This window comes from Capsicum annuum, chromosome 4 (assembly GCF_002878395.1).
Source record: "Capsicum annuum cultivar UCD-10X-F1 chromosome 4, UCD10Xv1.1, whole genome shotgun sequence".
In the NCBI taxonomy this organism is placed as follows: domain Eukaryota; kingdom Viridiplantae; phylum Streptophyta; class Magnoliopsida; order Solanales; family Solanaceae; genus Capsicum; species Capsicum annuum.
Window position 1 is genome coordinate 59,309,486 of NC_061114.1, and position 27,994 is coordinate 59,337,479.

Genomic DNA, 27,994 nt, shown 5'->3' on the forward strand with positions numbered 1-27,994 from the left:
AATAACTGCGGCTGTAAACCATTTGGAGACCAAGGACTTCTACCACATCTCCTTCTTCAAACCGCGCTTGTCCTCAAGCACTAAATGTGGTAACTACTAGGATTTCCCTTATTTTCAACAAATTCTTCCTCATATTTATTGAGTCAATCCAAAATAATTTCTTGCATTGATGACCTCGGTTGAATGGTTTATCACAGTTGAAACAAAGTGCCTTAAGTCGTCTTTCCTCCACTCCAGATCTAGCCAATTTCTTCACAAATTTAGTGTGTGTTGAGGTGAGAAATTTGTGGTCTTTAATATACTAGCATCTAACAATTGCAAACAAAGATTGGTGGTGTCTATAAGATAATTGCTAGATTATTGGATGAAAGATTGGAAGAAGTGATATATAAATTAATCAACAAACATCAAATGGCTTTTGTGAAAGGGAGGCATGGATGCAACACTCATAGTTAGTGAGCGTATTGATACAAAAATGAAGAGAAGAGCTTCTAGACTAACGTAGATCATGTAAGTTGGTCATTCCTCCTTAACACTCTTAGACAAAGGGGATTTGGATGTAGATGATTGAGGTGGATTGAGGCTTGCATTAATCTGTCAGGGAGAACCTATGGGCTTTTTGAGTAGAGAAGGGATTGAGACAGGGTGATCCTCTTTTCCCTTTCTTGTTCATTTTGGCAATAGAAGGTTTCGACTATATGATGAAGATTCCTCACAAAATAGATGGACCAAAGGCTTTCAAGTGGGAGGGAGGGGGCGAGAAGTAAAAGAAGTGTGTCATATGCTTTATGCAGATGATGCTATAATCTTTTGTGAGCCTGTAGCATATCAAATTAGTTATATCGAGGTAATTTTGGTTTGTTTTTGAGGCAGTTTCTGTCTTAAGAGTCAATTGGGGAAAAGTTAGTCTTTTCCCACTATATGAGGTTCCTTAAAATTCAACAAATTGGCAGGCATACTGGGATGCAGTGTAGAGTTATTGCCCACCACTTTCCTGGCATGCCATCATTAAACAATCACAAGGTCCTGGATATTTGGGATGATATCTTGGTGAAGACTGAAAAGAAATTATCAAGATGGAAGGTTCAATTTCATTCTTTGGGATGAAGATTGATTCTCATCAACTCTGTTATTGACTCATTGCCGCCTACCCATGTGATGTCTTTATTTCCAATCCCAATCAAAGTGGTGAAAAAACTAGACAAGTTAAGGAGAAAGTTTTTATGGCAAGATAATAAGGAAGGAAAAGGCTATAGTCTAGTTAACCGGAAAATTGTACTACTTAGCAAAGAAAGAGAGGGGTTGGGTATTAAAAATTTGGGACTTCAAAATGAAAACTTATAAATGAAGTGGCTTTGGCGATACACTGAGGAGGGTGAAGCTCTTTGGAGAGAGGTAATTATAGCTAAATATGAAGAGATGAGCCCTTGGTGCACAGAGAGCACTAATGAACCATATGGTGTGGGGGTGTGGAAAACAATTAGAAATTTGTTGCCTAAGATGAAAGAAAACCTGGTCATCATGGTGGGATAATCCTGATGCTAATGTAGGTGATTGCTGGTCAGAACAGGGTTGGGGCATCTCTTTTAGAAGATTCCTCAATGATTGGGAGATATAGAGGGTGGCAGGTTTACTACGGAAACTAGGGGGTATTGACATAAATACCTATACCTGAGACAAAATTCAGTGGAAGCACAACAAAGATGGTCTTTTTGCAGTCAACGGTGCATATAAGAGAGGATTGCATCTTATAGATGGAGGTCTAAATATTACTGGAACTATTTCTGGAGAGGATTGCAATTTATAGATGAAGGTTTAAATATTACTGGAACTATTTCTGGAAGGGGGATATACCTACAAAAGTGAAATGTTTCACTTGGCTAGTAATAAAAAAGGCTTGCTTAACTCAGGAAGTACTTCAGGAAAAAGGTAGACAAGTGGTTCCCAGGTGTTCTTTTTGCAATCTGAGAGGGGAACAAACAACCATATATTTCGGTACGGTAAGTTCACTGCTCAACTCCAAAATTTATTTCTCACCATTACAAGCTTGAACTGGACAATTCCAGAACATACTGTAGAAGTATTGAGTTGCTGGATCAGGAGAGCAGGTAGCAAGAGTCAAAAGAAATGGAATGGAGGCTAATACCATCATATATATGGTGGTCAGTTTGGATGGAAAGAAATGGGAGAAGTTTTAAAGGTAGATCCAATTCCATTCATAAGGTTAAATGGAATTGTATAGTATCTTTATTTTTTTGGTGTAAACAACTTTGTATAGAAGACGTAGATCAGATTGTGGACTTGAATGGAAATTTGTCACTGACACTTTTGGAGATGGCCAGCATACCCTTAATGCCCTTAATGCCGGGGAATACAACTTTACCCGCTTCAAAGAAAAAATTGCAAACAAAGGGGTTGTTTCTTGCTACTTGCGTTCATAAAGCCGGAAATACTCGTCGCGATAGCTAAATCTGAAGATTTATGCAACTCTCCCTCACTTGCTATGTGATCAGCAAGACCACTAATGTAACGTTCAGTTTTCTGCTCTTGTGTATGGGTACCAGCCCGTATAACCCATTGCTCAATCTTTTTCTGGTAATCTGTCACAAATCCAATTTGACATAACTTAGTCAATTATCCAACTTTTGACTTCTAAGTGGTGGTGCAAAACAAAGGTTACATTGACGTTTGAGTTCATCCCAAGTGCGCTGAGTCATATCTTTCTCTATTTTGGTGTTTGCTGGTGTCTAAATGCTCGCACCTGTTCATTCATCCCAAGGGGTCTTCTTGGCCATTAAATCATGGAAAATCCAACTTTGTACATCTAGGATTGATGGAACTTCCTCCAGGCCCAATCCTGATCCTCTTGCCATTGTAGCTTTAGTCTTCCAACCTGATTATAACTGGTATTTTCAGTTTATTCAGAATAGGCCTTCGATTTGCAAATCCTTTGTTAGTGCATCCAAGCAAGCATTTATGGCTTCTAGTCTGGCTGAATTGGCTGCACATTCTTCTTGGAACAAGTTCACCAACTTTGCCAGTTTTTGTTGGATTTGGTTTCCCATATTTCCTGTCTTTGAGCAGTTTTAATTTTCTGCACATTCTTCTTCGGGAATAGCCAAATCCTTAGAGCAGCAAATAGCCATTCAATGATTATCGAGAAGCATAAAAAGTGCCAAGATCTTGTAGTGTTTTAAGCGCAAAGTGCAATTGGAATGCAGTTTTAACTAGAAAGGTGCACCAAATTAAGGAGAAAAATTCTTGTTACAACAAGAATAGTGGGTTTCCGATAAGTAGTTTGGACCATCTAATTTTTCATCACAATTTGGATGTTCCTTGAATTTGCTTTGTTAAAATGCTAAGCCATAAAAAAAAACAAGTTTAGCTTCATTGCTCTTCGGCCAAAGAAGACCTCCTGGATAACCTCGTTTTATCACCTCAGAACAGTGTTTTGGATGGCGAAAGGCGACAAGGCCCCGCCTCGCCACGCGGCGAGGCGAGCGCCTTTTGAATGTGCGGCGACAATTAATATAAAAAATTAAAATAACATATATATGATCAAAATTTCAATAACACTAATATATTAGGAAATATTTCAAGTCAAGAATTAAAAATATATAGTATATAGATACTAAAAGTGTAGAACTTAAATGACTCAACAATTGAAATTGAAAGCTGTTAATGATCAAACAATTTAATTAGTATATTAATATTACCATCATGCTATGTTAATTCTACAATCTACATAAGTTGTTAAAAAAAGTTACATAATGTTATAAGAAAAAGAAGTATATTAATATTACCACTGGTTAAGTATATTAATATAATAAGTATATTAAAAAAAAATTACATAATAAGTATATTAATAGTCTCACTGGTTATAACAGTAAAACTATTAATAACAGTACCAAAATAGAAGAAAAAGTTCACTGTTCCAGAGTTGCCGGCCGCCGGAAAATAGAAGAAAAAAGAAGATAAAAAGAGGAAGAAAAAAAAAATAACAGTACCAAAAGACATATTCAGGCGCTGGATTAAGAAGAAGAAGAAGAAGAAAGAAGAAAAAAAATAGAAATCACTGCTTACCGGAGTTTCGGAAGTCGCCGGAATCAAACTTCTGAGGTGAATAGTAGCAGCCGCAGTTACCAATTTGTAAGTTGGTAGTGTTAAAATGTGTAAATAAACCCTAAAATTCGCTTATATACCTAAAACCCTAATTTTTTAAAACACAATTAAAAGGCGTCGCCTTTCTCGCCACCTCACCTCGCCATGTGCCATTGGCGACGTGCGCTCGCCTTTTACAACACTGCCTCAGAACTCCTTTGCTTCATCTGAAACACAATGTAGTATCTTTCTTGCCATGCAATGGTAAACACAGCTAGCAAGGGTCATTCTAGAAACTTCAGTAGTTGTATTCTGTGCTTTCACATGAGCCTCAGTTCTTTCCAATTCTGCAGACCAGTCCATTGCCTGTGCACACCTTGCCGATGTATCAATTTGGTCCGTATGATAGCAGCCAGTTTACATTTGAAGAGAAGGTTGTCAACGCTCTCATTTTCCCCTTCACATAAAAAACATAGCAAATCATCAATCAACCCGCATTTAACTAGCTTATCGTTAGTATCTAATCTTCCATGGATTGCCATGAACAACATGAATATCTATTTAGGAGCCCCATAGTTATTACAAATCAGCCTTCACCAAGGTACTTTTTGGAATCTAATGAAAAGAAGAAAACAAATTCTTATGATTGGTGACACCTAAGGGTGTGGCCTATTGCTCAATGAAGTGGGTTGAGAACCTGCAAATTCTTATGATTGGTGACACCTAAGGGTGTGGCCTATTGCTCAATGAAGTGGGTTGAGAACCTGAGGTCTCGGGTTCAAATCCTAGCAAAGACAACACTAGGTGCTTCTTCCTATCCATCCTATCCTTGGTGGACAGAGTTGCCTAGTATTGCTGATGGGAGGTGGCAGGTATCTTGTGGATTTAGTCGAGGTGCGGTAAAGCTGGCCCGAACATCATGGTTATCAAAAAAATTCTTATGATTGGTGATTTACGATGTACGGAATAGACATCTTATTAGGAGTCTTAAACCATGTACAACGTGGTAAGAAACTATTCTTTATGACCATCAAGGTAAGTAACTATTTTAAAACTTCAACATGGAATCTTCTGTGATATGTTAGTTTTAAAAAAAAACTCTTCTACTCCCTCTATCCCATTTTATGTGTCGCCATTTCCTTTTTGGTCCGTCCCTAAAAGAATGTCATCTTTCCTTATTTGGTAACTTTTTAAAGACATAATTTCACTTTTACCCTTATTGGTACTACTTAAAAGGTCCCACTTAATTAAAGATAGTAATAGTACATTTTTTAATAAAGGACAATTTGGTAAACATCACCAAGTCTTTCCTTATTTCTTAAACTTCGTGTCCGGTCAAATGGCGGCACATAAAATGGGACGGAGAGAGTATGATATCTGATTGAATATCGTAGAATATTGTCAAATATTATCATGCTTAGTCTCAATGAACCTAGACATATTCTAACATGTAGCTGCGTTAATTTTCTTGATTTCAACATAATCAATAGACATGCTCAGTCTCAATGAACCTTAGACATATTCTAACATGTAACTGCATTAATTTTCTTGATTTCAACATAATCAATAGATGATTAGGCGTGCATGCCTTAGCACCTTTGTGTGTGCATGGAAGTGTTGGCTAAGTGAGAGGAAGCACTCGACTTGCATTGCACCTTTAGGGCAAGCATACTTCAAACGGATCTTTAACGTCGTTTGTTTCGTGTTCACAAAGGCGAAAAGATCTGAAAAGCACTAAGATCTAGTGGGCTTGAAGAAAAGAACTCAATTAAGGCACGTGTCATAATGAGAAATGCACATACAAAGAAGAGGATAAAAATTTAATGTAATGCAAGAAAAAAATGTTTGGGAACAAAAATAGTAACACTCTAATAAAGGAATTGAACAAAATCACAATAGCAGAATAATAAAGTAAATAATCATGTCATTTAAGTTAGGGGTCATTTAAGTTAGGGGTCATTTAATAAAGTCCGAGCCGGGGGTCTATCGGAAACAACCTTTCTACTTCTTTAGAGGTAGAGGTATGGACTACGTACATTTTACTCCCCCAGACCCCACTAGGTGGGAATACACTGGGTTTGTTGTTGTTGTTGTATTTAAGTTAGGGGTCATTTAAATTTTGTAATGGAACTAACACTCTCATTTGTATCTACTGCATCTTCTTGATCCATTCAATGAAACTATCAAAAACAAAAAGTCGTTTAGGATTTCTAAATTAGTTGCAAAATATTTTGTGAATATGGACTAGTTTTTAATACGAAATATCTAATTTCCTCTGCCTAATCATTAAATATTCATTCAGTCTTTCTTTAACAATCAACATCCAATTTGTCAACTATATTTATTGTTTTCTGTCACCTTTTCAAGATTAGAGCCCATATGGGCCCCCTTTTTTCTTTGAAACTGGTAAGTATTTTATTCCTTAGCATTAAGGATATGCTGGCCACCTCCAAAAAGTGTCAATTACAGGCTTCCTATCAGGTCTATAATCTGATCTACATCTACTATACAAAGCTGTTTGCACCAAAAAAGTAAACTGCCCATATGGGCCCATTGCTCTGGCTGTAACTTGCTTTAGGGCTTAAGAGAGCCTCAAGCGAGCCTTAAACTGACACCCTCTATATTAGAAATTAATTTTTCTTATGGATGTTTCTACTAAGACTTCTAGGTAGTAGTTTAGTTGGTTCAAAGTGGCATTTTCCAAAATTGTAGCCCGGTGCACTAAAGCTCCCACTATGCGCAGGGTCCGGGGAAGGGCCCCACTACAAGGGTGTATTGTAGCCTTACCTTGCATTTCTGCCAGAGGCTGTTGAACCCGTGACCTCCATTTATCATTAATTAAATGAGAGTTATGGTTCAAATTGCAATGCTTTCAGCATCTATTTTCTGTAACCTCGTCTTCATTTTGTCATTTTTTGCACTTTTGGCATTTTACATTATAAACCCTATCATGAAAAGTAAAGGTCTTTTACAGTTGCTATTGTTTATTTTTTTGACATGCTAGCTAATGGAGAATGCTGAGGATGATGGTGTCTCGAAGGATTCACAGGAAAATTTGGAAAAAGACGCTTCGTCGACTAAACAAGAGAAAGAAGTGCTCGAGTCCCCTAAAAAGCAAGTGATAAAGAAAGAGATCAAAGAGCTAGCATTTGATGACGCAGAAATGGATGGTTCTCCTATAATGGGTGTTATGAGCTCCAAATCAGAGTCAGTGGATGCCCAAGGTTTAAAGGCAAGTGAGAGCTCAATAAAGAAGGCCATCTGGGAGAGAGCTGCTCACTTCAGAGCTAATTCCGAGTATGTATCTTTCCTTGCTAGCTGGGTCATCGTTCTATCTTTTACAGCTACGACTCTGTACCTGCCGATTCTCCCTACAATAGCTTGGGGCCTTAAAAAACCAACGAATGAGGAAAAAGAGGATTTCTGTTGCCACTTCAGTTGCTTGAAATTACTTTTATTTTCTTGCTCCCTCCCATCTTCTTTCCTTTATTTTTCTCAAGAGTTAAACATTTTGTGAGACAAGTACGTATGCACCCCTTAGTCTCAATATATATCGGATCTCACCTTGCTTTCAATGTCAAACAATATTGCTGTCACACTGATTTTTCAATCGATTTTAGTCATGCTTGTTCATAGGTGTAGCTCCTGTTTTTTCATGTCCAAGTTATTTACATCTGTTCCCAGAATGACTTGCCATGGCTTTGTCATTGGCCAGTGATAGATTCTTCCCAAGATTCATGTTGCTTTAATCAGCAAGGAGAGTTGCTTGAAATTCGTGTGAGGCAGTTATGTGGGGCATAGCCCCTGCTGCTTAAAAGTAGTTGGGAGAAAAAGGAAAGAGTTAAAAGTGTTAAGAGGGTGTTTGGATTGGCTTTTTTTTTTTTTAAGTGCTTTTGGCTTTTAAACATTTTTTTTAATTTTTGTAGGTGTTTGGCTAAGACGAGAAGTGCTTTTAAGCACTTTACCTTAGGCTTAAAAAGTACAAAAAAAAAGCCAAAAGCCAAAAGTAGGTTGTTACCTACTTTTGGCTTTTAGCTTGTAAGTCACTTAAAAAAGGCCCATCAAAACACCCCCCTAGTGAAATTATGTGCACTGTTGGCTTTCATCCTATGGCACCACTTGGACCCTTTGAACCATTACTTGAATGACAAGAATGCTAGAATATCACTTCTTTTTCCCTTTTTATATCACCTGTTTATCGTAATTAAGGACGTTCGTAGTAGCTCCTTGTCATTATACACGATAATGGAAATATAAATCTAAAGCCTCATTTCTGAATCTCTTGTAAAAGAATACCAAAACAAATGACTACGCGTCCCATACAAGTTGGGGTTGACTATATATGAATCCTCACTATTTTATTTGAGCTCAATTTATGTCATCATCGCACCTACAAAAATAAAAGTCTAAATAAGTTAAATATACGTAAATAAATATAATAATAACAATAATATTAAAAGAACATACCTCCAACAAGTAGATATCACTTATATGGATCTTTTTCCTCCATTGTGCGATATCTTTAGCTTTGATTCCAAGAAATTGTAGGTCTTTCGAGACAACTTCCTTCCATGTTATTTTGAGTCTACCTCGTCCCCTTTTTAATACTTTCAGTCACCATATTTTCACACATGAACTGTATGCATCTGTAGATCGACGCAAATACATGAATAAACCATCTCAAGTCCTCCTCTTTTTATCCTTGGATGTGTGCTACTTGCACCTTCTAGCAGATGTGGTAATTTTTTATTTTATCTAATCTTGTTTTTGGTCGCACATCCATCTTAGCATCTGCGTCTTTGCAACACTCTTCTTATCGGTTTCCTGGACTTTAGTGACCCATCATTTATTACCATATAGCATTCTCGGTCTTATACACATTCAGTTTCCTATTTTTCTAAAAAAGCATTCTGTGTCTTATAGATGTTCTGTAGAACTTACCTTTGACTCTGATAGGCATTGTTCTATCAGATAACACCCATGCAGCACTTCAACATTTCAACTATCCGATTTAATTTTATGAGTACCATCCTCATCTATCATTCTTCTCTTTAAACAAGCAGCCTAGATATTTAAATTGCTTACATTATAGGACCACAATCCTGTCCAGTCTTACCTTATCTTTGCTCTTCTCATGCTGACTAAACTTGCAATGCGTGTATTCAGTCGTACTTCTGCTTATTTTAAAACCTTTAGGGGTTGTTTGGTATGAGGGATAATAATCTTGAGGATAAAATGCAGGATTATTTTATCCCGTGTTTGGTTAGGGGTATAGTTAGTTCCGGGATTAATATAATGGTGAGATAAGTTATCCCATATATATGGTGGGATAACTAATCCCATGGGATAACTTTGTCTATTTTCTCCCCATACCAAACAACCCCCTACTCTTTAAAGTGCTTGTCTAGTTCAACTTTTTGGTTGACACCCTCATTAGTCTCATCAATCAGCACAATATCATCAGCAAATAGTGTACTCAATGAGACCACATCTTATATCTTGTTGGTTAGCTCATGCTTAACCGGGTAAACAAGTAGGGGCTCAATGCCGACCCTAGTGCAAACTGACTTTCATACAGGACTCCTTTGTATCTGATGTTATTGTTCTCAAGCTATTGACGACTCCTTCGTACATGTCCTTTGTGGCATTTATATATTTAGAGATAATGGATCAAAGCACCGCAAACTTTCACATCTTTATCAGTTACATACTTTAACTAGGTCTAGTTTACATTATCCTCTTGAACAATGACTTTCTAAATGCTCCCTAAACTCTCACATTTTTGTTAGTTTCATACTTAAACCATGTCTACTTTACATTACTCCACTAAACTATAACTTTCAGGTGTTAAATCCCCCTGCTCAGTATATGTTATGCAAGTATGTTCATGCTCCCGAAAAGCTTTAACAACCAAGTGGCACTACACATGTTTGTTAATCTTTTTTTCCAGATTTCTTTTATTATTAATGGTTTTATTTATTACATAAATTCTAATTAAATAAGTTAAACTATAGAAAAGTAAAAGTTAAAATCAAATGGGATACCTTGACCCTTAACAAAAGTCAAGGGGGTGGGGATCAAACATCTCAGTATCCAGAATGAGTGCTTGCTTCAAAAATGGTTGTGGAGGTTCTGTACTGAAGACATGGCTCTATGGAGAAGATTCATAGCTGATAAATATGGAATGATTAATCGGTGGTCAACTGAAAAGGTATTAGGTACTTTTGGTTGTAGTGTATGGAAATCAATCAGGAGGTTATGGGATCAATTTTATGCCAATAGCACTTTCAAAGTGGGTGATGGATCCAAAATTGATTTCTGGAATGAACTTCGGACAAGGGAAGACAGCTTGAGAAACATGTTTCCCCAGCTCTTTATCTTAATTTCACAAAGAAATGATACATTTGCTCAAGTATGGAGTCTACATGGGTGGAACTTAATGTTTAGGAGGGCTCTTTACGACTGGGAAGTGTCAGATATTGCTAGACTCCTTCTGAGTGCGTTTTTTGGAATGTCTAATGTTGCTGATAAACCAATCTGACAGTTCCACAATAAAGGGGTTTACAGTGAAATCATTCTATTGAAATAGAAAAACAACCAAAACTAGATAATCAATTGGCCTTGGAGTCAAATATGGAAAGTCAAAAGTCTGTTGAAAGTGGCTTGTTTTGTTTGGTTAGTTATCAGGAAAGCTTGCCCAACTCATAAAGCTCTACAAGGAAGAGGACTGCAGATTTGCTCTTGATATTTTTTGTGTAATCAAGATGCAGAAGTGAACAGCCACCTATTTCTGCATTGTGACAGCTGAAAAATTTTGGAACATGTTTTTTTGTATTCTGGGGATCAGCTGGACAATGCCAAGGTCCACACTGGAATTTCTAAACAGCTAGAAGGGAATTGGGAAGAGAGGTTCAACAGTAGATTGGTGGTTGAGTATTCCAGCTTGTGTCTGGTGGATGCTGTAGAAAGAAAGAAATGCCAGGTGCTTTGAGGCAAGAGTTGCAGCATCCAGAAGATTAGACGCCATTGCCTTAGCTTACTTTATTTTTGGTGTAAGCAGGATATAGGGGGAATACCATCGATCTAGTTGATTTCATAGGTATCTTGTAAAGTTTCTTTGTTTTAGGGCAGTTCGCTAGGAGGAAAATCCATTTGATTGGGAGTTGTAAGATCTATCATGATTTCTTGGATGATGAGTTTTTATTAATACAAAGTTAACTTTGACTCAAAAAAAAAAAAGGAATTAAAAAACATTTAAGGGAATATGAGAAAAGGTAGGATAAGTCGCTTCAAGTAGTGGTACGCTAAGGTTCTCGTTCTCTCTTTTTTTCCTTCTGCTTGTCTTTTTATTTATTTTCTGGGACCGCTATTGTTCTTGAGATCCATAAGAATATCTTCACAAGTAGTGCCCAAGGGGATGTGTGAGTAGTTGAAGCTTAGGAGCAACAGTATGAAGAATTCAAGTTCTAATTCCACTTGCAACACTCAGTGTGAGCCAATCTAGTCTAACCTTTATGAGTAGGTTTGCCGACACCTTCACTTGTAGACTGTAGTTAGTGATTTGGTGTATTAGTTGAGGTGTGCCAGGTGGCTCCTACACAAGCCTTGATAATAAATAAATAAAGAAATAATTTTAAAAAACAAAGTCTTCATGAGTAATTGCATTGTTGTATTCTTGACAATGTGGCAAAATGGGCTAATCACTAGTGACTTTGTGCATTCAACCTAACCGGTTATAAATGGGATGGGCAGTAAATGAATGATAATAGCTTTTGGGACATCTGAATTTTGATTACAAGTTCTTTTTAATGTCAGATGCTCTTCTATACCCAGTTGTAGACTTAAATCTCTTACCAAAACAAAAGCCTAGCTATAGTCAATCCATTTTATTACCCGTGGGGTATTTCTTCTATCCATTTTACCACCTGTAGTATCTCAACAACAACATACCCAGTATATTCCCACCAAGTGGAGTCTGAGGAGGGTAAGTGTACGCAGTCCATACCACTACCTCAGAAGTGAGATAGAGAGGTTGTTTTCGATAGACCCCTGACTCAAAGTAAAACAATCTAGACAAGGAATAATAAAAGGACAAATACCATAGAAATCAACATATCCAATAATACCATATACAAAATACACCAAGTAGTACAACAAAGATACAACGTCCTAAACTCATAATAGCCTTCTACCCTAACCCACCTCCTCCACAATTTCCTAGCTAGGGTTATGTCCTCAGTAAGCTGGAGCTGCTCCATCTTCTATCTAATCACCTCCCTCCAATATTTCTTCGGTCTACCTCTACCTCGCTTGAACCCATCCCTAGCAATCTCTTACACCTCTGCACTGGGGCATCCGTGCCCTTCCTCATCACATGGCCGAACCATCTCAACCTCGTTTCCCTCATCTTAGCTTCCACTGATGTCACTCTCACCTTATCTCGAATAACCTCATTTCTAATCCTATCTTTCTGACGAGGAACATTAAAATTCTAAACCTAGTCCAGAACCTTCATGAATCAAAAATCAATGCTACTTATAGAAAGAGAAAGTCAATTTGAATTTTGCTACTAGTTGTCAAGTTTATCTTTTACATAATTCTAGAATACTTAGCTATTGAGAAAATGAGTTGTGTATGTGTTGTACAAAGGCTTTTTGAAGCCTATAAATAGAGGCAATGACCTCTAGCTATGTAGTTTTTAGTTCAACTCTTCTATTAATGAAACTTTGTGTTTTCTTTTAAGATCTTGGATTAGATCTTGTATTTTAAGGGCTTTGGATTAAGCTCTTGTTATCCGTGGATATAGATCGTCTTTAAAGCATTATCTTACAACACATTGAAGTTGTTCCTTTAACAAATTGTGTGGTTTACTTTATTTAGCACATTAAGCTCTTGTTATCCGTGGATTTGGATTGTCTTTAAAGCGTTATCTTACAACATATTGAAGTTGTTCCTTCAACAAATTGTGTGGTTTACTTTATTTAGCACATTAAAGAGTTCCTCTAAACATTGTGCTACATCAGTTTGATATCAGAGCAATGGAGGACTTACAACGAGGGTGAATAGCCTAGAAGAAAGATTGGATCAACAAATCGCTACTCTTCGTGAAGAACTCACTAGGAGGTTTGAAGAACTTGTTGTATTAGTGAGAAACAATCAAGGAGGTGTTACTAGAAACTGGAGACAACATCAAGCTCAATATGTGGAAGAGGAAGATGATGTGGAGGAACATGATCTTTATGCACAACCAAGAAGAGGTCATGCAAATGGTGGAGATATGTACAAGATTAAGGCTGAAATCCCAACTTTTAATGGTAATGTAAACATTGAAGGGTTTCTTGATTGGATCTATGAGGTGGAGACATTCTTTAAGATTATGAACATCCCTCCAGATCGTCGAGTACCATTGATGGCATATAATTGAAAGGAGGTGCTGGAGCTTGGTGGAATCGTCATCAAGAAGAGCTTCGTTTGAGGGGTGAAAATAGTGTAAGATATTGGCCACAAATGAAAGCCCTTCTAAAGACTAGGTTCGTGCCTGCGGATTATGAACAACTCTTGTACCTACAGTTCCATAATTGTGTTCAAGGTAATAAATCTGTTTCTGATTATACGGAGGAGTTCTTAAGATTACAAGGAAGGTGCAATCTTTCTGAAAATGAAGACCAACAAGTCGCAAGGTATATCAATGGTCTCAATTATTCTATCCAAGAACGTCTTGGCATACAACAAATTTGGTCAATAGATCAAGCTCAAACTCTTGCCTTGAAAGCTGAGTGATATATAAAGACCAAGAAGTCTTATAAAGCCGCGTCTTATTCTCGCCCAAAAAGTATATCAAAAAGTTCTCCACGCCAAGGGGAGGGGAAGTTTATTCCATCTAAAGCAAAGAAAGATGAAAAGACACCATCTTCTAGCAAAAATAATGATAAGCAACCATCTAATACAATCAAGTGTTACAAGTGCCGCGAAGAGGGACACATATCAAGCAACTGTCCAAGAAGGAAGTTTGTCAACACCACTGTTGTGATGAAAGTGATGAAGAGGTGGACAACTATAAAAGTGAAGGTGAACCCGAACTATGTGAAGAAGAGGGAGAAGAAATTGTATGTGTGGTCAAACATCTTCTATGCTCAACCATGCAACCTGAAGAGACACAACGAAAGAGGATATTCAAAAGCAAATGAACTGTGAATGGAAAGGTATGCAAAGGTATGCAAGTTGGTAATTGATAGTTGTAGCTGTGAGAATTTAGTTTCTGAAAACATGGTTAAACACTTAAATCTTGAGACATATGATTACCCGAATCCATATACTATTGGATGGCTCAAGAAAGGAGTGAAGATCAGGATCACCAAACAATGTTGGTTACCACTTTCTTTGGGTAAGTATTATCGATCAAATGTTCTATGTGATGTGGCTGATATGTGGATGCATGTCATGTTCTTCTTGGAAGACCCTGGCAATATGATGTGAACACCACACATAAAGGAAGAGACAATTGGTATTCTTTCATTTGGAACAAACGAAAAATCATTATACTTCCAAACAAGACTACTAATAATGCCTCTGAAGTAGAGGAGAAGAGTATGTTAACCCTCACTCAAAATCCAAAAGAATTTGCTCAAGACTTAAAGAGATCAAAATTATGTGCCGCATTAGTCGTCAAAGGAGATGAGCAACCAACAAAAAAAATTCCGGTGGAGATGCAAAGTCTGTTATCTGTATACCAAAGCATACTTGGAGAGCCTCAACATCTACCTCCTATGAGGGATATTCAACATCAAATAGATTTTGTTCCAGGTACTAGTCTTTCCAACCTACCACACTATAGGATGAGCCCAAAAAAGCATGCAATTCTAAGGGAGAAGGTAGAAGAGTTATTGCGTAATGGACATGTTAGAGAAAGCATAAGTCCATGTGCTATACCAGCACTACTCACGCTAAAGAAAGATGGATCTTGGCGGATGTGCGTGGATAGTAGGGCTATTAATAAAATCACTACAAGGTACAGTGTTCCTATCCCACGAATGGATGACATGCTTGACCCACTCAGTGGAGCAAAGGTGTTTTCGAAGCTTGATCTAAGAAGCGGATATCACCAAATACTAATTAGACCCGGTGATGAATGGAAGACTGCATTCAAGACAAAAGAGATGTTGTATGAATGGCTAGTTATGCCATTTGGACTTTCTAATGCTCCTAGTACTTTCATGCGCCTAATGAATCAGGTTCTTCGTCCATTCTTGTCACAGTTTGTAGTTGTCTATTTTGACGACATATTGATCTATAGCAAAAATATGGAGAAACATTTTGAACATGTCAAAAAGGCGATGGATGTATTGAAGGAGAATAAACTCTATGTTAATTTGAAGAAGTGTGTATTCCTTGAAACAAAACTAGTTTTCTTAGGCTTTATCATCTCAAGTGAGGGGATTCAAGTTGATGAGTCTAAAATAGATGCAATAAAGTGATGGCTAACTCCAAAAACTATCTCTGAAGTGTGGAGCTTCTATGGTTTAGCCACTTTCTATAGAAGATTTGTGAAGAACTTTAGTACTATCATGGCACCAGTGCCATCACTGTATGTTTAAAGAAGGGAAGCTCAAATGGGATGGAAAAGCTAAAGCTAGTTTCATGGAGATTAAGGAAAAGCTGTCACAAGCTCCTGTATTAGTGTTACCAGATTTCAACAAAGACCTTTGAGTTGGAATGTGATGCTAGTGGAGTAGGCATTGGGGCTGTTTTATTACAAGAAATGAAACCTGTTGCTTTCTTCAGTGAGAAGCTAAGTGAAGCAAGACAAAAGTGGAGTACTTACCAGCAAAAGCTGTATTCTGTTTATAGAGCAATGAAGACATGGGAGGTCTATTTAGTACCTAAAGAATTCATTGTCTACACTGATCATTAATCCATGAAACATTCTAGAAGTCAAAAGCACATGGATCGCATGTTAGCAAGATGGGCAGCATATCTGGAGAGATTCAATTATCTTATTGTCCACAAGTTCGGAGTAACTAATCGAGTGGCAAATGGTTTAAGCCGACGTGCAAGTCTCATGGTTTCTTTTGAAGCTGAGTTACCAAGAGTAGACCAAATAAAAGAACTATATGAAAATGATGAAGACTTCGGGCGAATCTGGGTGAAACAAACGAAAGGTTTACCATTAGAAGAGAATTTTGTGGTACAAGATGGATATCTCTTTAATGGAAACCGCTTATTTATTCCCAGAGGTTCTCTACGAGACAAGTTGATTCAAGAGATGCATTCATGTAATCTTAGCAACCATGTTAGGCGTGATAAAACTATTGCTAATTTGGAAGCACACTACTATTGGCCACAACTTAAGAGAGATGCCGGCAAATTTGTGCAAAGGTGTCCCGTTTGCCAAACATATAAAGGTCAGGTTCAAAACACCGAACTCTATATGCCACTACCTATTCCAAGTGCACCTTGGGAAGACCTATCAATGGATTTTGTACTTGTCTTACCAAGGACAAGGCGAGGACATAATGCTGTTTACGTGATAGTAGCCAAATTTTCTAAAATGACTCATTTTATCCCTTGCCGTAAGTCAATGTATGTCCATCATGTAGCTAATCTTTTCTTCAGAGAAGTAGAGAAGTAGTCAGACTATATGGTGTTCCAAGATCAATTATTTCAGATCGAGATAGCAAATTTCTTGCTGCATTTTGGCTTACTTTATGGAAACAATTCAACACAGAATTGAAGTTTTCAAGCACTGTCCATCCACAAACAGATGGCCAAACAGAAGTGGTGAATAAATTTCTAGAAAATTTAATTCAATGCATCTGTGAGATAAGAAAGGACAATGGGATTTAGCTTTATCCCTTACGGAGTTTGCCTACAATAATTCTAAGCATAGGTCTACAGGTTGTAGCCCTTTCTCCATTGTGTACACTAGAGTTCCAAGACATATGGTTGATTTAGTGAAGCTACCAACAAGGGAGAATTCAAGATCAGCTATGACCTTTGGTGACAACTATTCAGAATTATTTAAAGAGGTTCAAGATGTGTTAGAAGCATCAAACAAGAAATACAAGCAGTTGGCAGATAAGAATAGGAGGCTAATGTCATTCCAAGTTGGTGACCGAGTAATGGTATACCTTAGAAAGGAGAGATTCCGAAGGCAAGCCTCCATTTCATCCACCCTACCCCAATCCGATGAGTGACATCTTCGTCAATCTCTCCATTCTCCTGAATCATAGACCGTAGATACTTTAAACCATTTCTCTTATTGATAGAAAGAGTATCAAGCTTAACAACCACATCATTCATGAGACATCTCGTTGAACTTACACTACCATCTTGGACCTACTCAACCTAAACTCTTTAGACTCGAGGGTTTGCCTCCAAACCTCCTATTTAACATTAACTCCACTACGTGTCTCATCAATCTAGACCATATCATCCGCAAAAAGCAAACAGTAAGACACCTCACCTTGAATTTGCTGCGTCAAAACATCCGTCACCAAGACAAAAAGAAACAGACTAAGTGTCAATCCTTGGTGTAACCCCATCAAGAGGGGAAAGTGCTCCAATTCCCCTCCCCCGGTCCTAACCCGAGTCTTGGCTCCGTAGTACATATCCTTAATCGCCCTAACATACACCATAGGAACACCTCTAGCCTCCAAACATCTCCAAAGACCCTCCCTATCATAGGCCTTCTCTAAGTCGATAAACACCATGTGCAAATCCTTCTTCCTTTCCCTATACTGCTCCACCAGTCTCTTCAGTAGTCGAGCGTCCTGGCATAAATCCTAACTGATTTTCAGGAATAATCATAATCCTCCGCAACCTCAACTCTACCACCCTCTCCCAAACCTTCATAGTGTGACTCTACAAGTCTACCACCTGTTGTATCTAAAGAACAAAAATTTGTTCTTTATGATAATTGAATGGCAGTAAAGAGTAAAGATATTAACTGGTTGATGACAGGTTTATGTCAACAGAAAGGTCAGGGGTCCATTTGTATGGACTTTATTTTGTTCATTTTCTTATTTCTTGCCCTCTGTCCCACGAATCTAACCAGCTCGCGTGGTTCACCGGTTCCACCTTAAGCTTTTGACAATATTGGATATTTAAGCTAATAAATTCTGTTGAGGTTGAAAAACGTTTCTGTTTTTCTTTTCAATAATTTCACATAACAAGAGTTTTTAAAAAAAAAATAAAAATTGGTAACATTTATATTCGTCAGCGCCCTAAACAGGCCTGGTATATCATATCTACAGATACAGCCTCGAATAAAAATTACAAAGAGGCAAAAAAGTCTAGTAATGATTCAACATCATCAACTAACTGTTCTTTACACCAAAATAAAGAAGAGAAATGCAGGAGCTCTTGATCTTCTGGATTGGACTGGACCTGCCTTCAAAACAACTTGCATTCCTCTCTTTCCAAATTGTCCACCATATGCAAGCTGGAACATTCTTCCACCACTCTTTGTGACATGTTTCTCCTTGTATATTGTTTCAACTGCATATTATGTCAAAAGTACTCTAGGGCATAACCCAAACATTTGAGCTAGAGCTGCAAAAAGCCTGCCAGAGTCGTCTGGTAATTGCACAATGCAAGAAAAGATGCCCATTAGTTTCAGCTTCTTGATTGCATAGAAGGCACCTAGAACAGAGCTGAAACCCCCTTCTTTGAAGTTCATCATCAGTGAGACGAGCTTTCCGTACTACTAACGAAGTAAAGCATACCACTGAAAGGAACTTTTGCTTTCCATATCTCTTTCCGTGGCCATGGTTCATTGATCTGCTCCAGATCAATTAAGTAGTTGTAAGCTGCTTTGACAGAGAAAACAGACTTGGTGCAGCCTTTCCAAGTGAGAGAATCCTCCTCTTCCTTTAGAGGCCAGAAAAACCTTCAAGCTTAGCCAAGAGATCAGTAACTCTAGAATCTCCCAGTCATAGACTTCTAAATACAATATTCTACCCCTGTGGAGTCCAAAGTTCTTCAACTGTAGCATTAGGAGAGGAGGAAAAAATGAACAGATCATGATGCAATTGATCTATTAAAGGCCCATTCCTAACCAGTTGTCTTTCCAGAAGGAGATTTTCTTCCCGTCGCCCAATCTAATTCCTGTATTTGATATAAACACCCCCCAAAGGTTACTGATGGATTTCCAATTCCCCACCCCATAAGCAGAAGTCACTGGTTTAGTAGTCCAGTGACCCATTGGCCATTTGTTCATGCCTGCACTGTATAACTTGTCGCCATAATGCTTGCTCCTCAGTTTTATATCTCCAAAGCCACTTCAATAATAGTCTCATGTTCTGTATTTTGGGATTTTTGATTCCTAGTCCTCCCACACAAAACAAGAGTTTAGTAACTTGCTTTTTTTACAAACTCAGATATGGGAAGCTTACTCTCTTTAATCAGGTCGGTGATTTAATCCGAGTGTAAACTGCTGAAATATGATTTTGAGGGTTCACTTGTATCATGCCCTCAATAATAAACTGACTGATGCCTTTGGAAACCGATATGGAATAGTAGAAGTCCAAGAAGTTCTTCTTTGGTTAGGAAAATTCCCCTTACATAAATGTTACCAGTTTCAAAAAAAGAAAAAAAATTCCCCCTACATAATACAAAATTACAAATGATACCCACATGCACTGTTTGGTGCATTCGTATGTAAGAAATAGGAGGACATCTCAAGGAGAAGAGTTTTCTGTCAATGAGTTTATTACTTGTCGACAACATAGTTCTTTTTCATTTTATTTTTGCTGCAAAGAAAATTATGCTTCATAACATGAGGAGATCATAAGCTTTTTGGTAGAGCTAAATTTTTATAGCTGACTGAGTCGACTTGTCGTAATTGTGATTTTTGAAGAAATTGGTGTGTCTCCTTCTGCAAAGAGTTTAATTATATTCTGGTGGCTTTTTTCACCCGCTCAATAGTGGGCTCTTTAATGTTACTTTTCAAATGAAATAATGAATAAAGTACTCAAAAAAGAAACTAGGCGGCAGAAATAGGATGCACTTTGTGCTAATCACAGATTAGATACCGGCCCGTTTCTGTGCTAATCATTGGTTTCAGAGTCTTTTCAATTGGTAATGTGTTGGAATTGTTTTTGGATGTGCTTTAGGGGACAGATTTATTACTAAATTGGAGTAACTGATGTGTTTTGGGAATACAACAACAACATGCCCAGTGTAATCCCACAAGGTGGGGTCTAGGGAGGGCTACGTTTTACACAGATCCAGTGTTTTGGAATATTTGGCATAATAGTTCAATATAATGGAAGCTTCGAAACAGTGAGAATATAGAGTTGGGTTTGAATTGAATTCTTAATTATATGATGTTGCACAAGTATGTGTCTAGATTGAAAAGAGATGAAAAGCTGATAAACAGCAGTGAAGGAAATAGCTAATAGTGACAATTCACATTAATACTAGAAAGATATCAAACAAAATATTCTTTTTCTTTTAAAGAAAGAAGACATATATTGGTTTTCAATCAAGAGATATTGAGCAAGTCACAAGTCAAATAGTCCCTTGATTGTCAGGGAATACTGATTGTTTACTCCTTCCACTTTCTCTAACATTTGTCTATTAAAAGAAGATGGGCCTTTTTAGCTTGTTTTATGTATTACTGGTGAATACACGTAAAAACTTCTTCAATAGTTTGATCAATTTCAACAGCATCTCGTCTCTCAAAGGTTTTATTTACTTATTTATTTATGTAAATGTTGGCCTTTTATTTTCTTGTTCTTGTTCTTTTCTGTGCGTTTTAACAGTTTCAAGTGAATGTTTTATCTCAGGTCAATAACTCTGGCTGGTGTTCGTCGACTTCTGGAAGAAGATCTTGGTCTTGAGAAAAATACTCTTGATGCCTTTAAGAAGTTTATTCATAATCAAATAGATGAGGTGGTATTTTGTTTCAAAAATCTCTTTACTTCCAAGAAGAGTATGTTTGTTAATCATTTTCACTATTCTTTTAAACAGGTGTTAGCATCTTCTGAAGCTCCTAAATCTAGCAGTGTTAAGAAAAGCCCTGAAAAAAAAAGTAAAATAGCAAAGAAGAGTGGTGAAAACTCTGATTCATTTAGCAGCCGAGGTAAAAATATAACAGAAAAAGTTAAATCAGGAAAGAGATCTGCCGCAATAGAAACAGTTGAGAAAGCTGAAGGACTGAAGAAACAGAAAAAACCTAATTCAGAGGATAATGTCCCCGCCAAAAAGCGGAAAGAAGTTTCTAAAAAGCTGTCAGATGAAAATAGTGATGGAGACACCGATAAGATTGATTCTGAAGATGGTGAATCTGGATCTTCTGCTGAAGTACCTGCCAAGGTGAGTTTATTATGATAATGTCCATATAATATTATTTGTTAAAAACCCTTCCCATGCACGTGTGTGGTTCTTATTCATTAAACTTATCTTAATGCAGAAGAAAGTTGTAAAGGGAGCATCAGCTAATGCTGGATATGGAAAACGTGTGGAACATCTGAAATCAATCTTCAAAGCTTGTGGGATGAGGTTTGTCTTTTCGTAAGATTTCTAGTTACATGGAACTGATGATTGGATCCACATTCTAATTGAAATGTTCAACCTTCCCACCAGTGTTGCTCCTTCCATTTATAAGAGAGCAAAGCAGGTATCTGATGACAAGCGTGAGGGCTTCCTGATAAAGGAGTTGGAAAAGATACTTGCTGCAGAAGGGCTATCAACGAACCCCACTGAGAAAGGTACATTATGACTATATAAAAGTGTCTAGTGGAGTAATAACACGTAACTGTGTCTGTGTGTAACTTAACAAATTTTCACTTGAAATGGTATATAGCTTCTTCGCTTCTCTGCTGCTTTAAACTGCTTGCTTCTTTTACCTGCTCCTTCTGAGCATACGACAAAGTTCTTAGGGAAGTTCTATGGAGATGTATGGAGTCTAGACGAGTACCAAGGGCAAAATCAGGATTTCTCTTGGTTTTTGACTGCTGTATATGCTAAATATGAGAGAATGGATAAGAGAGAACTCTGGTGCGAGTGAGAAGTCTTTGCCAAAGGCCTTAAATAGTGGGAGGTGGCTTCAATGTTATTGGATATCCTTCAGAAAGAAAAGTTGTACAAGGATTAATAGATCCTCCTCTATTTTGAGAAGAGTCAAGAATCATCCAACTGCCTCCAGAATTGACAGAACTATGCATTCATCTGTGTGTGTGTGTGTGGGGGGGGGGGGTTGAACTTCAAGAAATCTTACTTCACATTTGAAAATTGGTGGATGGGAGTTGAAGGCTTCAAGGAGAAGGGTGATTCTGTGGTGGCAGTCTTTTGCAGTTTAAGGGGTACAAGGTAGCTGAAAAGCTGAAACTTTTAAAAGGAAAGCTGTAGAAATAGGGCAGGAATATCGGGAACAACTGGAAGGAACAGAAGAGATTTTGGACCAACTGAACAAGTGGGAAACTATACAAGAACAAAGAGTACTTACAAATGATGAGCTTGTACAAAAATCAAACCTGGCTAATTCTTATGAACAAGTGGCTAAAAATAAAGAGAGAGTGGAGACAGAGATCTAGAAAACAGTCGCTGAAACATGGGCATGAAAACACAAAATACTTTCATAGGGCAGTTACTTCTCGTAAAAGATTCAGCTCCATAGATTCCTTGAATGTAGATGGAAGCAACACCAATGATCCTACTGCTATCAAAAGTTTTCACCTAAACCTATACAAGGAAACAGTTGATTGGAGGCCAGAACTACAGCAACAGGTGTTACAGATAAGAATGTGTCACTGAGGCTTAAAGGTAAATTCTACAAAGCGGTGGTTTGACCTACATTGTTATATGAGACTGAGAGTTGGTCAATCAAGAACACAAGTTCAGAAGATGAAGGTGCAGAGTGGGCGGAATATTAGGAGAGATATGTTTAGGGACAAAGCTATTCGGGGCAACGTCTGAATGCCCTCCGTGGAGGATAAGATCAGCGAAATGAGACTCAGATAGTTCAGCTAGTGAAGAGGTGTGCAGATGCACCCGTGAGGAGGTGCGAAAAGTTGGCTATAGTGGATGTCCGGAGAGGTAGAGGTAGGCTCAAGAAGTACTCGGGAGAGGTGATTCGGCAGGATATGGCACATCTCTGGATTAATAAGGATATGACCTTAGATATGAGGATTTGGACGTTAAGGGTTAGGGTAGAAGATTAGTACGTAGCCGAGCGGTGTAGCACTTTTGTGTGAGAGATAGGAGTCTAGTCTTCTCTTTCCCCTTTTCTCCTTATTAACAGTATTCCTGTTTAATACTTGTGTAGTATCTTCTACTTCGTCCATTGTTATGCGTTGCTGCTGTTATTTACTTTTTCCATTTCTAGCTTGTCTTGATTTCTCGTTTTAGTTGCTTTGTATCTTGCTAGTGTACTGTCATATTTTTCTTGCAAACATGCTTCGTTTTCCTTCCTTTTGAGCCGAGGGTCTATCAGAAACCTCCTCTCCACCCCACAAAGGTAGGGGTAATGTCTACATACATCCTACCCTCCCCAAACCCCACTTTTGGGATTATAATGGTTATCTTCTTGTTGTTAATTCTCTTGCCTAGTTCTAAAGTGTTAAAAGTGTACCTTTATATGTGCATATATGGGGAAGTTTTGTTGTGTAACTTTATGCTGATTCCTCTTCTGATTTCCCAGAAATCAAAGAAGTCAAAAAGAAAAAGGAAAGAGCGAAAGAATTGGAAGGCATTGACTTAAGCAACATTGTTTCAAATACACGAAGGAGATCAACGAGCAGCTTTGTGGCTCCTCCGAGATCCAAGTCACCTCCTAAAAAAGATAAGAATGATGACAAAGATGGTGATAGCAACGGCGATGATGTAAGTGATGACGACAAAGACGATGATGACAGTGAAGATGATGAGAGCAGTCAGAGTGAGGAGTTCAATGAAGGTACATTTGTTAGCATATATAGTCTACAGTGGTGGTTTGCTGATTTGAGGTGTTTTTACTTTCTAGGCATTTAACTTTCTTGTTCAGTTGGGTTTCCCTGTGTTTTCCTTGTTTCCTCACCATGCCCTCCTCACCACTCTACTGAGTGGCATGTTTTGTTCTGCAGTAACAACGATTTTCCTCTTTTCTTTGGTTGAAGCTCCTTAACAGCAATATTCCTTGTCTCATTGTCAGTACATGTTGGCAGTATTCCTACCAAGTAGTACCAGTTCTTTTGCTCATTGGCCTAAAGCTAAATCACTTTGAAATGTGTGTAAATAGAATAGGATGAAGTACAATCTATGGAAACAGTGTTATTTCACTGTACTAATTTCTGCACCTGTTCTCCACCTGATTGTTGATCATTTGCATAAATTCATCGTACAAATGTTTCTCATTTCTAAAACACCATTTTCCGTGGCAGATGATAACAAGGACAGTGAATGAAGCTCTGATGAGTGAAGATTATAAGTTACAGATTGGGGATGATCTTTCCAATGTATCAAGTCTCAGTTTCTCAACTTAGATTTTGGAGCTGAAATTTAGTGTATTTTAAGAAGAGTATATATATAAGAGATGTGATATTTAGCTTGAATTAAATTAGCGGTGATGGATATTAAATACCATAGTTGTTATTTATTGAACGATTTTGTGCATGGAACACATCTTTGCTTGTGCATTGTAGAAGGTGATAATTGCTATGTTTGTGCTGGTAGCAGTGCTTTTAAAGGCTTCTTGACACAAACGTCAGTGTCGGTAGTATTGGATGCTCAGCTCTGTGTTTTATCTCATCAGCTTTTATGTGAATCATGTGCACAATTTCTTCAAGTCTTATTAACCTTTTTGAATTCTTCAATTAACCTCAACTTTCCTCTCTCGATATCGTCTTCCTCTACTTCAACTATTAAGTTCGACAATATTTCAACCCTAAAGTTGCATATTCTTTGATTGAGATGCGAGTGAGGGTGAGATTCACCTTTAAACTGGCCTTTGGGAATTGTCAAACTTCATGTTCTGATTTGCTAATGGCTTCCAAGATCTTAGTTATATATTTTAAAGGTTCTTTTTTTATTTTTATTTTCATTTGAAACAATATTTTCCTTTTTTAGTTAATTTGTGAAGAACCAAATTATTTAAGTGTTAATGACTAGGAGCTTCCAAATTATTTTCGACACAATACTCATCTTAGTAAGCGATTTTAATGATTAGATTAATGGAAACATGCGCTTTGCTATTTTCTGCGGATCCAATATATTTTTACCTGTTTTACTGTAATTTTCATGTGTACTCTATACAGCTAAGGGAACAAATAAGAATCAGGTTAGGCTATTTCTTTTCCGAATCAACTTGTCCTTGCGCTTACCACTTCTTAAACTTGCAAGGATGTGATGATTTCTCCATTGCATTGGGTTAGATCTGATGATTTTTTCCCAAAGATATATGAATGTATTATGCAGATTAGCTATTGTCAAAGAGGCTAGCAACGAGTTTGTGCTTTACTTAAAAAAAAAGTTCTTCCTTTCTTCAATCAGCAGGTTCAGAGTGATTTGGTGAAGCTCCCCTTTCTTCTATCTTTGAAATGGGCATCCTTAGGAAGGGTGATTGGTGTTTACGCAAAGACCGCTAGGTTAGTCCGCACAACCCACAGGAATCTTACAATCCAACATAAACTGATGGTTATAGATTTAAATATCAAGAGGAAAACGAAGGGTTGCATATGACCAGCCAAGGATTAGCCAAGGATTAGATGAAGAGGCCTAACTAAAGCCAAATCCAGGGTGATTAAAGAGAAGTTAGTGGCAAAAGGGGCTTAGGCGAGTAGTGGATACAGTAGTATATGGGTTAGGACGACCGACTGCAGCAGGGAACCAACTAGAGAGGTGTTAGGGTTCTTGAGATATATCCAAATGGGTATAGAACTGATGGTGGAATGGTGATGTCCAAGGAAGATGGATGTCAAAAAGGCTGCTTACATGACGTTATTAGAGAGCTTAGAGGAGGACAGGGGGAGAAATAGGGAGAGACATAAGACTGAAAAAGGAAATGAAACTAGCGGTCATGATGGCTAAAAAAACAACAGCTGTATGAAGAGCTCGAGAGCAAATGCGAGGATAAAAAGTAGTATAAGTCCACCAAAATGAGAGAAGGAGACCCCGTGACCTGGATCAAATGAAGTGCAATACGGATGAGAATGATGATGTGTTGGTAAAAGAGGCACACATATTAGACGGAGATAGCAGACGATTTTCATAAGCTCTTGAATGAAGAATGGAATGTTGATATCTAGTTCTAGAGATTTTGGATATTGTAGGTGCATTATGGTTGCATAGGCTAAGGAAATTATTCATGAGATAAGAGGAAGAATGATCAAACCAGATGAAATCTTGACGGATTTTTGGAAGAACACAAACACGACAAATAGGAGTGGTTGACTTGATTTTTTAATGAAACTTTTAGGAAGTAAAATGACAGAAGAATGGAGGTGTAATGCATTGGTATCGTTGTACAAGAACAAGAGTTATATACAACGAACAAGAGTTATATTCATAATTGCAACAACTATAGGAGTATCAAGCTACTGAGTCATAATATAAAAATCATTATCGAGTAGAAGATGGGGATGGGTCCATTTATCTCAAAAAACCAATTCTAATTCATATCGGGAAAATCAACTATAGAAGTCATCTATCTTATAACGGAATTGTTGGATCTATATAGGATAAGAAGAACAACTTACACATGTTGCTCCTCAACCTAGAAAAGGCGTATAATATTGTAACAACCCTCATATTGATTTTCCACTTTTGGTACATTTTGATCATTTTACCCCTTTCATAGTTGTACTATAATATTGTAGTCTGCAGGAATGGATGATACGATTTTCGAGGTGGTTGGTTGAGTATTATAAGATTTTTTATTTTGGAAGGTTTTGAAGTTAGTATGGTTAACTTTGGTCAATACTTGGAGATTTTAAGGTCGTATAGAAATTTTGCCAATTTTGTTTGCTTCTGAATGTCACTTTTGAGTTAGTAGGACCTTTGGTTCAGATCCCAAGGTTTTCAAATGGATTTTGAGTAGTGGGTTGGAAAATTAGAAGTTTATGGCATAGATATGACTGTGGTCAACATCCACTGATAACAATTTCCTTTCAAAAAATTGATGGTTTCATTGAGTTTGGAATGTCATTTTTTGAATCTAGTAGCATAGTTGGATTGTGTTCATGAGGTTCAAAATAAATTTCGAGGATCTATTCAGGACATTTTGAAGTGTTTGGGACTCTTGTCTTCTAGTGTAGCAATACCTTTTTCGCGTTTGTGAGCCTTCATTGCGATCACGAAGAAGGGAATGGTTGGTCATCGTAATCGCTGCAGTCACTACTAAAAAAATGTCAAAAAGTGATGGCCAACGTTGCTTTTTTCAGCAAAAGCTACGAAAATTCATCACTTTTTTTTTTCTCAAAAAGTGGCGTTTTATTAAAATGACATGCGTCGCTTTTATTACGACGGACGTCGCTTTTTGAAAAAAGAATTTAGTTAACTTTTTTTAGAAAAAGCGACGCTGTGAGTCATTATTTATTTTTTCATGTGAAGAACACATAATGAACAAATTATTGAAGGAAAAAATTGAAAAAAACTCACAAAAAACGACATTGTCCGTCGTATTTTAAGAAAAATAAAATCTTTTTTTTCCATAATAAGACAAAAAGCGACATTGGTTGTTGCTTTTTTTAAATTTTATTTTAAAAAATTTCAGAAAAGCAACGAACAAAAGGGACCATGTCCGTCGCTTTTCTCCATTTTTTTTGGATGCAAAAATTTGCATTTTTTGGATGCAATCAAATTCAAAATACAACACACTTAGTAATTAGTCCAACAACCACCAAAACACTTAAAACAATCCTAAAGTTTTTTTCATTGGAGTCTAGGTGTCCGAGATTTCTTTTTAGCAGTTGACTTC

General features: G+C 37.5%; 1 protein-coding gene across 2 annotated transcripts in view; it reads left to right on the plus strand.

Moving 5' to 3' along the window:
• The window catches only part of LOC107868060 (uncharacterized protein DDB_G0283697), a 31,558-nt gene extending 6,776 nt beyond the window's left edge, over positions 1–24,782 (plus strand). For both annotated transcript variants that reach the window (XM_016714622.2, XM_047411826.1), the window contains exons 3-9: positions 7,106–7,398; positions 20,889–20,994; positions 21,073–21,417; positions 21,515–21,603; positions 21,688–21,812; positions 23,744–23,998; positions 24,462–24,782. In XM_016714622.2, the coding sequence (XP_016570108.1) occupies positions 7,106–7,398; positions 20,889–20,994; positions 21,073–21,417; positions 21,515–21,603; positions 21,688–21,812; positions 23,744–23,998; positions 24,462–24,484 (1,236 nt within the window). In that variant the 3' untranslated portion in view covers positions 24,485–24,782. The remainder of the gene's footprint in view (positions 1–7,105; positions 7,399–20,888; positions 20,995–21,072; positions 21,418–21,514; positions 21,604–21,687; positions 21,813–23,743; positions 23,999–24,461) is intronic.
• The last annotated feature ends 3,212 nt before the right edge of the window (positions 24,783–27,994 follow it).